The sequence below is a fragment of the Elephantulus edwardii genome, unplaced genomic scaffold (genome assembly GCF_000299155.1).
Source record: "Elephantulus edwardii isolate Elephantulus edwardi_28Jun2011 unplaced genomic scaffold, EleEdw1.0 scaffold00135, whole genome shotgun sequence".
In the NCBI taxonomy this organism is placed as follows: Eukaryota; Metazoa; Chordata; class Mammalia; order Macroscelidea; family Macroscelididae; genus Elephantulus; species Elephantulus edwardii.
Genome location: NW_006399885.1, coordinates 1,511,323 through 1,523,592, shown reverse-complemented (window position 1 = coordinate 1,523,592; position 12,270 = coordinate 1,511,323). Strand labels below are relative to the sequence as shown.

At 40.0% G+C, this 12,270-nt stretch overlaps 1 protein-coding gene across 1 annotated transcript in view; it reads left to right on the top strand.

Annotated features, from left to right (window-relative positions):
* Positions 1–12,270, top strand: part of LOC102846431 (lambda-crystallin homolog) — a 212,384-nt gene that overhangs the window by 48,548 nt on the left and 151,566 nt on the right. Inside the window, exon 2 of the mRNA XM_006894125.1 lies at positions 11,620–11,746. Within this exon, the coding sequence (XP_006894187.1) occupies positions 11,620–11,746 (127 nt within the window). The remainder of the gene's footprint in view (positions 1–11,619; positions 11,747–12,270) is intronic.

The window sequence follows — 12,270 nt, the reverse complement described above, 5'->3', positions numbered from 1 at the left end:
ATTTCTACAGTGACAAAGAGAATACAGAACTGAAGCTAAGAAAATCAATACCCTTCACAATAGCTAATCACAAGAATAAATACTTGGGAGTAAATCTAACCAGAAGCACAAAGGATCTAGTCAAAGAAAATTACAAAACATTACTACAAGAAACAAAAAGAATGTATACCATGTTTATCACGGCTTTGTTCACAATAGCAAGGAGTTTAAAACAACCCAAGTGCCCATCAACAAACGAATGGATAGAGAAGCTGTGGTGTATTCACACAATGGAATACTACGTTGCATTGAAAAACAAGGAACTCATGAAATATTATTCAAAATGGGTGACCTTGGAGGACATTATGCTGAGTGAAATATGTTAGTCACAAAAGGACAGGTGCTGCATGGGGCCACTATTTCAGAATCGGACTGACATTAGGGTTGCGATGAGACTGAGAAAAATTGGATAAATTATGTGTATTGCATTGAAACAGATAAAGGAGAGAACTGTTTGAAAGCAATTTATGATTGGGTATTATGACAAGAGTCCAGAATGAAGATTGCATAGTGAAGTATACTCAGGGCAGGAGGGGGGAGATTCTGTACCAATGAAATAATTTTTCTTTTACTCTTCAAAGAGAGGAGTGAACTGGGGGGGAGGGTTGAGCAGGGAGAAAAGTGCAACAATGAGTGGATGGAAGTTCAAAATCTCTGTAAATGTTCATTAAAATTAATAAAATAAATTTTTTTTAAAAAAGAGACCTGGAGAAATGGAAGAATATACCTTGCTCTTGGATAGGAAGACTCAATATTGTAAAAATGACAATACTACCAAAGGCAATTTACATGTTCAATGCAATCCCAATACATATACCAATTCCATTGTTCAATGAGATGGAAAAAGGCAACCTCCAATTTCATTTGGAATGGAAAGAGGCCCCAAATAAACAGAGAAACAAGGTAGGAGGCATCTCACGCCTTGATTTCAAATCCTACTACACTGCCATGGTGGTCAGGACAGCATGAGCATGGTACTTGTGCAATGACGGACACAAAGGTCAATGGAATAGAATGTAGACTCTAGAAATCAGCCCATCTACCTATGGTCAACTGATTTTTGACAAGGAGATGAAACCAGTTAAGTGAGGAAATGACAGGTTTTAAACAAATGGTGTTGGCAAAATTAGAAAACTCAAGATCCACACCTCACTGTGTACACAAAAACCAACTCAAAGTGGATCAAGGACCTAGGACTAAAACCAAGGAGTATAAACTTAATTAGAGAAAATCTTGGAAGAACCCTAGAAGTCCTAATTCACAACATAAATAGTCTTCCAAACATCCTGGAAAACCTTCCACCAAGAGAGGATAAAATAGATGAATGGTACCTTCTAAGAATCATATCCCTGTGCACATCCAAAAACTTCTCCAACTGGGTAAAAAGGGAAGCCACAGGTTGGGAAAAAATATTTGGTAATGACATGTCAGATAAGGGATTTATATCTAGAATTTATAAAATACTCAAGCACCACAAGATAAACAACCCATTTGCAAAATGGGCACAGGATATGAACAGACACTTCACCAAAGAAGACATTCAGATGGCAAACAAACACATGAAGAAATGTTCAAAATCCCTAGCTCTGAGAGAGATGCAAATCAAAACAACTATGAGATATCATCTCACCCGAGTAAGAATAGCAAAATTTAACAGAATAGCAAGCATCAAATGCTGGCGAGTTTGCAGAGATACTGGAACCCTTATTCACTGTTGTTGGCTGTGTAAAATGGTGCAACCATTCTGGAAGGCAGTATCGTGCTTTCTCAAAAAGTTGGAAATAGAAATACCATTTGAACCAGTAATTCCACTACTGGGAGCATATGCTAAAGAAACCATAACTGCCACCCAAGCAGATATATGCACACCCATGTTTATTGTGGTTTTGTTCACAAAAGCAAAGAGTTGGAAACAACTCAAATTCCCATCAACAAACAAATGGATAGGGAAGCTGTGGTATATTCACACAATGGAATACTATGCTGCATTGAAAAACTCATGAATTACTATACAAAATGGGTGACCTTGGAGGACATGCTGAGTGAAATATCTCAGTCACAAAAGGACAAATACTGCATAATGCCACTGTTGTAAAGTGGAACTGACGTTGGGGTTGTGGGGAAACTAAGAAAAGAGGGGATAAATAATGTGTTACTGCATTGAAACAGAGGAGGGAGAGAATTGTTTCAAAGGGATAAATGATTAGGTATTATTGTTATGACAGGAGTTCAGAATGAATGCTGCACAGTGGAGTGGACTTGGGGGAAGGGACTGTATACAATGAAATAATTTTTTTTTTTTTTTTACTTTTTAAAGAGAAAAGCGAACTGGAGGCAAGGGGTGGGCAGGGAGGAAAGTGTGCAACAATGGAAATCTAACGTCTCTGTAAACTTTCATTAAAATTAATAAAAAAAGATAAATGTGGTCAAATGATAACAGTATCTGGCTCACTGAAAGCTCTTGCAGTAGAAGATCAAAGATGACAGCCTTCAATTTGGATAGAAGGCAGATAATGTTCATTGAGGAAAGTGGGAAGAGGATTTTTTGACATGGGAAATGGGATTCAAAGAAAACAGAAAGATCCGTTTCAGGAGCTGTGTCAGTTTCAGGCAGGGCCTCAAGTGTGCTCATGTGATTACATGATGTATTGTTTCTCTGCCAAAGATGAGGAAGGGGGAGATCACATAAGATTATGGATAGTACCTTAGTGCTCATAGCTAAAGGCTAACATTGTGATTTTACTTTTAAAATTTTTGTTCAAGTAGTACCTGCCTTAATATTAATACTACTACTCTTGACTTTGATAAAGTCTTCGCTACCATTTTTGATGCCTTTGAGGTGTAGTGCCGGAGAAAAGTACTGAATATCCCATGGACTGCCAGAAGAACCAACAGACAGGTTTTGGAGAAGGTGCTGCCAGAGTGCTTCTTGGAGGTAGAGATGACAAAACTTCATCTTTCATACTTTGAACACATAGCTAGGAGAAGCTATTCCTTGGAAAGGGACATGACTGGGAAGATGGAAGGTCAGCAAAGGAGAGGAATACCCCCAGTGAGATGGATTAACACAGTGAGTTCAGCAATGGGCTTGAGTGTGTCTGAGATGGTGAAGATGGTACAAGATAGGACAGGGTTCAGGTTGGTGTTCACAGGGTCACTATGCGTCATACTTAACTTGACGACACCTAGCAACCATAACACCATTTTCCCCTTCTATTTTTCCTACAGCTCTCACTACACACATTTGGATAACCCAAGAAATCTTTCCATTTTCATTTCCATTGATCATCTTTGTTCTCTGTCCTTAGATTTCCACAAAGTTAACCTCCAGACTTCTTTTTGTTGTTGAAACTTCCACTTTCCTTTAGATATTTAGATCCCAGCTGCTTTTTCTCTGTATATTTCTTTCTTATAATACCCTATTGTTGACTCCTGGGTATAATACCTTTTCTAATCTTTCTGAAGATATTATACTTTCTTAAGGGTTTCGGACAGTCCGTGTTTTGCTATTTCCTCATGGTATTGTTGTTTGGTGCCATTAGGTTGACTCTAACTCCCAATATGGAACAGGACACAGCACTGCCCGATCCCGTGCTGTCCTCCCAACTGCTCATGTGCTTCAGGTCACTATTACATCCACTGTGTCCTTCTATTTTCTGAGGGTCTTGTTTTTCACTGTCCCACTAGTTTATCAAGCATGTTGTCTTTTTTGAAGGACCGCCCTTCTTCATGATATGCCCAAAGAGCTCTGGTGGCGTAGTCCATAGGGAATTGTGCTGCCAACCCAAAGCCTATGCCTCTCTGGTGGTTCAAATCCACCAGGAGCTCCTTGGGAGGAACATGGACAGTCTCCTGTGCAATTTATAACCTTAGGATTCCAATGGAGGGTCAGCTCTGAGTTAGTTCTAACTCAACAACAGTGAGAGTAAGGGAGTAAGGTTATACAAAGTTTCACCATCCTTAGTACTAAAGAGGGTTCTGGCTACACTTTTTCCTATGCCAGATTAGTTTATTATTTTGGAAATGCATGGTATATTCAAGATCTTTAAGTTAAAATTCAGGGGGCTCAATTTTTCTTTGGTTCCTTATTCATTCAGTTTTCAAATGCATGTGAGGGTGATTGAAATGACTATAGTTTGGGTCAGGTGCACCTTAGCCCTTAAAGTGACATTTTGGCTCTTGTGACACTTTAAAGAGGTCTGTTTGCCCAATCACAATATTTATTTGGATTTCCAGACTGTTGTTTCTATGAGTGTTGATTGTGGACCCAAGAAAAATGAAATCCTTTACAACTCCATGATGATCCACTTTATGATGTTGTCCAGTGGTAAGAAGCTGCACTGCAATTCCAAAGGCATGTGGTTTGAATCCGCCAGCTGCTTACAGGAAAAGGATGGACAGTCTCCTCCTGTGTGATTAACTGCATCTGAAAACCCACTGGAGGGTCAGCTCTGAGTCAGTTCTGAATTGACAGTAAATATCCCCACCCTCCCCCAGTAGTCCACTTATGAGGATTGACACAGTGACTTCAACAGTGGGCTTATGCAGAGCACACTGTGAGGATGGTGCAGGTCAGGCAGGGTTGCCAGTCAGTTGTACAAAGAGATTCACAGGCAAGTAACCACAACAAATTGTTGTTAGGTGCTATCAAGCTGACTCTGATTTGTAATAACCCAGTGAACAACAGATGGAATCAACAATTAGGAACCAAACATTTTGAATCCTAGTAATGATATCAAGACTAAGATATGCTTGATTCAAACCATCCATGGTATTTTCAATTTATGGCTTTCTATGCATTTGAAAGTTGGACAGTGAATAAGGAAGACAGAAAAAGCGTCCACACCTTTGAATCGCGATGTTGCCGATGAGTACTGAATATCCCAGGGACTGCCAAAAGAACAAACAAGTTTGTCTGGGAAGAAGTACACCAAGACATCATGCTGGGGATGGTGGAGGGTCAGAGAAAGAGAGGAAGACCCTCAATAAGAAAGGTTGATGCAGTGACTGTAACAATGGACTCGAGCATATCAGATTGTGAGAATGACACCGGTCAGGGCCAGGATCACGGCTCTTGTTCTAGGTTCTCTGTGATTGGTCCACTGGATGGCGCCTAAGAACAACAACATGGTGTTTGACCGACCTCCAGAGGGATATTCATGTATTACAGACAGTGACTAATGCAGAGTGCCAAAGGCTTGCTAGTGTAAATGCTACAAAATCCTACTTTGTGCGAGATATTTAAAAATCCCGAGTGGTCTTTAAATATTTTTCAGTTATTTATGCATGTGTGTCTACAAAAAATGGAAACAGGAGGTCTTTCAAAATACTTATTTAAAATAGTATTGTTATTATATATATTACTATATTGTATATTAATATATATAATAACTATTGTTATTATATGTCATTGAATCGTCCACTTCCTAAATAACATGCATCTGGAAACTATGAACTTCGATAAATGTTGATAGCTGTAGAGGACCTTCCGGCCTTTTGTTCATGGGATTGCTATGAGTCATGCTAGACTTGAAGGCAACCACCACCAACAACAGTTAAAAAGAAGAGAATTAATCTAACAAGGAGAAGCACTCAACTGCTGAGTAGAAGGTTGGCAGTTCGGACCCACAAACTCCTCAAAGGACAAAAGATGTGCCAGTCCATGTCTGTGCTGATTTACAGCCTTGGACACCATGTGGTGAGTGTCCTACTCTGCCATCTAGAACGAATGTAACTGACTTGACAACAGTGGGTTTAACATGAACAAAACACTGCCAAACAGCTGCATGTGATTTGTTATGTATAATTTGTTGAGCTTGAAGAGCATACTGGGTATCTGTCTTAAATATCTTTCAGACCTTTCATTTGGTTTGTCTGGCAATACCTGTACAGGAGGACCCTGGAACTTCATCCATCTACCAGATTATTGTATGTCCAGGTCTCCCCTTGTGTCCAAGCTTGTCTCTTCTGTGTCTCCAGAGGAGCGAGAGCTTTAAGACTAGAATGGCTGTGTAAACTTTTTATCCTGAGTCTGAGCTGAGGGACCCACTGGTTGTGGCTATTCCTGCTGTTCTTTCTGTCCTTCCCCTGGAGAGGATGACCGGGACCAATCACAGAACCAAGAAACAAGAGTCTCTTGTAGTCCAACTGATTTTATCTACTCTGACCTACTAGCACTTTTAGAAGAAAGCCCAGAAGTTTTCTTCAGATTAATGAAGTTTTGAAGTCTCACAGCTGGCCTACTGAAGCACAAAGGAGGTGATTTTGAGTACACTAGCTACTCTTGATGCAATTCCCTAAAAGACAAAGTGCTTAATTACGATGTCACTTAGCTACACCAGTGTTCATAGCAGCCTTATTCACCATTAAAAGAGCATGGAAACAGACCAAATGTCCAACCATAATTAAATGGATTCAGTAATTATGGTACATTCACATGATGGGATACTATGCAGTACACCATGATGGAATACTACGCAGCATGCAGGAGCAATGATTTTGTAAATTACTGCCTAACTTGGGAGGGACTGGAAAGCATTATGCTTAATGAACTAACTCAGTCACATAAGGACAAATACTATGTAAGACCATTATTGTGGAACAAGAATGAGGATGTAAGGGTGGAAGCAGAGAGTGAGGATGTGTTTAATGATAGATAGGGTCGCACAATTTGATGGGTGGAGGGGTGGGGAAGTGAAGGAAATGGGAAAGATCCAGTCTGAAAAACAATGTATATGAACTTTGTAAATTAACCAGTATAAAATAAAAATTTTTAAAAAGACATTGGAAGATGGTTGTGTGAGGTGGAGAGCGTGTGTATGTCTATATAACTCTTTATCCTGAGTATATACATTTGTATGCTAAAAGAACTTGAATGTATTTGTTTTTTAATTTTTATTTTTATTTATTTTTTTTGTGCATGCAGTGTCAAATCGGATCTCACTGGTACAGGAGGAGATTGTCCCTCCTTCTCCAGTAGGGCATCTGGTGGATTTGAACGGCTCACCCTCTGGGATTGCAGTGCAGCTTTTTGCCACTAGGCCACCAAAACTCGCCAGAACTTGAATACATTTATTAAGAAAGATAAAGTAAATGGATGATTAATTATGGATGGTAGAAATAGAATGATGTTTATTCTCTTTTCTACATTTTTTTAATATCTTAAAATAAGTTGGTGATGATATTGATTCTGCATTTAAAAAAACAATTATCTTAACATGTGAATAGGAAATCATTCTAGAAAAAGTATATAGGCATTGTGTTAAGTTTCTTACTTATTCTTTCATAAAAGCTAATACTTTTAATAGATCTGATACTTTGTTAGCTGCAAATAGCTCTTACGCTATATGGACATTTTTATTCTAGTTATATTTATAGTTGTTAGTGTAGCTAATTTTTACCCATATTATTGATTCTTAGGCTTATAATCATTGCTGTGGAGCTAATTTATACGACTTGAGACTCCAAAACTGAGTATTTCTGATATGTTATAGTTTCCTTTGGCAAAGCATAGTAAAAATGCCATTACTCTTGAGTGGGAACTGACTCTTAGCTGTCACACCAACGGGTTTCTGAAACTGTAGCTCACATGGGAGTAGATTACCCATCTCATCTTTCTCCTGAGGAACTGCTAGTGGATTCGAACATCCAGAGGCACTGCCTTTATGTCTTATCTAATTTCTGAACAAAGCAGGTGCAGGGCCCTTTCACATTATAAGGGCTAGTAATCTACATGTTACCTTCGTTGACAGGTTTATTGTGAAGCTACGGAGGGAGTAAGTGATACAGGAAACCATGTCTGCAGCTACATATCTGCTGTGGAAACTTGGACGTTGTTCAGGTACAGCTGAGACTCTGTCAGACAGAAACCAAACGCAGTATCACTGAGTCCATTCCTACTTGGGATGACCCTCCATTGAGTTTCCAGGGCTACAGATCTTTCTGAAAGGAGACTACATCTTTCTCCCTCTGAGTGCCTCGGGGACTTGAACTATCAACCTTTTTGTTTAACAGCTGGGCAAGTTACAAATTATGTCACTGGAGTTCCCTGAGATTCAGACCACAGCTCTGGTAACTCACAGCTATTCTTGAGGGAGCTATTTCTGAAGCAGGATTTTGGGGAAGGTCTCCCCTTTTTAAAGCCCTATGTGTGGTGGCTTGACTTCTGGCTCATCTTGGGTCCAGTGTTTTGAAGCTGTAGAATTCAGCTCATGTGGAACCCAGCACGATGAAACCCTGAGAGGAGATGTTAGGATGGTCAATACACTGGGGCTCTTCAGTGGGATCACAGGAGTGATGTGTCTGAGAATGCACTAGCAAGGCTACCTACGAAATTGTTAGCAGCATTCCTGAAAGAAGAAAGACATGAAGACATGAAAGCTCCTTTGCCTCTATTTTCTTTAATAGATGAGGTACTTTAAAAATTAATCTTTAGAAATTAATACAATAAATTGTGCAATTTATTGGGCCAGTAAGTTCAACGTAAACTCCCCCCCCCCCCAGTGAGAGTCAGTGTAGTTTAGGGAGAGTAAGGGGGAGTAATGGTCTAATAGAGAAAGTGGTAAGACTGGGCCCAGCCCTGGTCTTGAAACAGCTTGCTGCCATTGAGTGAGTCTACAGCCATTATCTGGCTGTGGTGCTTTTGTATATCAATGAATAAAATAGATTTAATTTTAAAAAAGATTCTGAATGCATTTTATAGACATCATTAGTAGGATTTTTGGTTTAGTTTTGTGCCTGAGGGGATGAATGAAGAGCCCTGGTTGCAGAGTTGATAGGGAGTTGCATTAAACCCAAAGGCCGTGAGTGCCTCTCTGGCTGTTTGAATTCACCAGTGACTCCTAGGGAGAGGGATGAGCAGACTCCTCCCAAATGACTTACAGCCTCTCACACCCATTGGAAGGTCAGCTGTGAGTCAGTCCCCACTCAACAGCAATGAGTGCGAGTGGTCTTTAGAGGAGCTTTGGTGATGTCGGCTGTATCAAGCTACCCTGGCTAAGCTTCTCTGTTCTTTGGCAATTCACATTCACCAAGGCTTCTCCCAATGTGATGTTATTCACAGTCTCAGCAACCTGGTGGAGGGTGACTGTGTGAATTTGAACTGACTCACTAGCAGTGATTTTGAGAGTCAAAAGTTTAGAGAACACAGGGAAAGAGGCCAAGAACACTGAACCCAGTTTGTGCAGGCTCAGGAGTATACCTGGTGGGTTTTGATTGAAGGGCATTGACAACTTACAGATGAAAACTGGTGTGAAATAATGTAAAAATATTTGATACAATGGAGGAAAAGACATAGAGATTTATTGGAATACATGAGTGTGTGCTTATATGTGTGTTCTGCTTTGACTACTTCCTAACTATATGGACCATCCAAAAAACAAAACAAAACAACAAAAATCAACAAACCAGAAAACCCAAATCCATTGCCATCGGGTAGATTCAGAGTAACAGTGATCGCGTAGGACAGAATAGAGCTGCTCGTGGGTTTCCAAAGCTGTAATCTTGATGGAAATAGATGGACCTCATATTTTTCCTTCGGTGGATTTGAACCATAGACCTTTTAGTTAGTAGAATGCTTTTGCCCATAGTGACACCACAATGCCATTTCCAAACCCAAGCCCTCCATGGCCCCAGTTAGGGAGCACTCCTGGTAACCATCCATCAGGATTTTGATGCTGCAAATCTTTACTGAAGGAGACTGTTCATCTTTCTCCCCTGATGCAAATGAAAATGTGCGGCCCTTGCTCAAAGTTGGATTTTTAGAAGTTTATTTTTTTCTTTTTTTTTAAATTTTATTTTATTATTTTTGTGTGCGTGTACCGTCAAATCAGATCTGACTGGTACAGGAGGAGATTGCCCCTCCTTCCCCGGCAGAGCATCTGGTGGATTCGAACCGTGCACCTCTGGGATTGTAGTTGCAGCTTCTTGCCACTAGGCCACCAGAGCTCCCCAGAAGTTTATTTTTTTAATGTAGATTTTTTTTTCTCCACTCTTTCCTTCATTGTCATTATGTTTTCTACAATCACTTGCATACATTGTGCTATACAAAACTAATCACCATTGGACAATGCCCACCCTGTCTTTTCAGGTACCCCCCAAATCTTTCCCGTTTCCTTTACCCACCTCCCTCCACTCACCAAATTTCATAACTCTGTAATTTCCCCCCACCCATCCTCATCCCTCTGCTCCCACCCCTTCTCCATTTGGATCTCCATGCACATTTTACTAGTGATTCTTCTATTTTTACAATAATGCTCTTGTGTAGTATTTGTTCTTCAGAGATTGTGTTAGTCAGCATAATGCCCTCTATTCTCTCTCAAGCTGTGTAGTATTTTTCAAAATTGTGGCTCCTGAGTGCTGTGTAGCGTTACTGTGTGAATGTACTACAATTTCTCAATCCATTCAGTTGTGGTTGCACATTTGGGCTATTTCCATGTTCTTGTGATGGTGAATAACTGCTGAAAACAAAAAATGAAGTGGGAAGCACATCACCTCCTGACCTCAAAACCTACTACACAGTGGTAGTAACCAAAACAACATAGTACTGATACATAGACCAATAGAACAGAATCGAGAACCCAGATGGCCCTGTCTATCTATGGTCAACTGATATTCAATGAGGAAAGTAAAACCTATCCAGTGGGAAAATGGCAACCTCTTCAACAATGGTGCTGGCAAAACTGGACTGCTCCCTGCAGAAAGCTGAGGCAGCATCCACATCTCACAGTATACACAGAAATCAACTTAAGGTGGATCCAGAGACCTGGGGGTAAAGCCCTAAACCATGAATATCATTAGAGACAAACTGGGACCAAGGTTAGAAGGCTTAAAGAGGCTGACAAATACAAGCAGAAATGCACAATCTGGAGAGGATAAAAATTGATGAATGGAACTTCTAGAGATTAAATCCCTGTGTATATAAAAAAACCCTTTTCCAACAGGATGAAAGAAAACCTACTGACAGAGAAAAAGTTCCCCACAAAACGTTTGACAATACCATCTCATACAAGGTTCTCATAACGAAAGTTTACAGAATACACCTGCCCCTCCACAAGAAAAAGACTGATAACCTAATTACAAAATGGACAAAAGACATGGAAAGAATTTTCATATTCAGATGGCCAACAGAAACATGAAGAAATACTCAATATCACTGGCAATAAGAGATGGAAATCAAAGCCACAATGAGATGCCATCTCACTCCATTAGCAGTGGCAAAGTTTAGCAGGACAGCAAGCAATAAATATTGGAAAGGATGTGGAGAGGTGGGAACTCTCATACACTATTAGTGGGATTTTAAACTGGTACAACCACGGTAGGAAGCAGTTTGACATTTCCTCAAAAAGCTGACCATAGAAACCCTGTATGACCCAGCTACCCCTCTGCTAGGAATGTACCCTAAGGAAATTAGAACTGAGACATAAACAGAGATTGGTTCACCAATGTTCATAGCCGTGTTATTCCCTTGTTCAAAGTTTATTAATGCTTTTAAAACGGTATAGCCTCACATGGGGCTAATTTATTTCCTTGCTTTGAACCTGATGGTTGATACTCACAGGGTCCCTGTCTGCTTTTCCGCAGGAAGGAGATGGAGGTACTAGAGCGGTCCGGCTCCCTGAAGGGGTCACTGAGCCGACAAGAGCAGCTGTCCCTCATCAGCGGCTGCTCTGACATAAAGGAAGCAGTAGAGGGCGCCATGCACATTCAGGTGAGTCAGCCTTGTGCCTCAGTCTTGTAGGGACCCAAGAGGTGGCTCCCAAAATCTTTGGAAGAAGTGGTAGATAAAAGGCAGGGAAGCTTTGGGCATTTGGTACCTTCAAAGCCAGAATTACGTTTCATGTGATAGAAAATGCCAGTCTGAAAGCATCCTTTACACAGGCTGTCACCAAACTGCTGTCGTGATGTTTTATGTCAGGAGTTTTAGAATTGAGAGCAAAATGTACATGTGTGGGTACATTTACAACTAACACCTAACACTTTTTATAAAAATAGGGTAGGTTTTTTACGAAAATAAATTCTTTTTGTTAAATACTGATTGTACTTATTGTGCCCTAAAAGTCCCCCAGAATGTTACTCTATTGACCTTTTTTATTGGTTTCACTATTTTGTTTTAGTATCCCATTAAATAAGAGATTGTATTCTTGTTCTTGTTAGATAGTTTGAGCCTAAAGAGATTATAGTAAAGGAACATTTCTTATAGCATTTGTATTTAGTCTTTTTTTTTTTTAATTT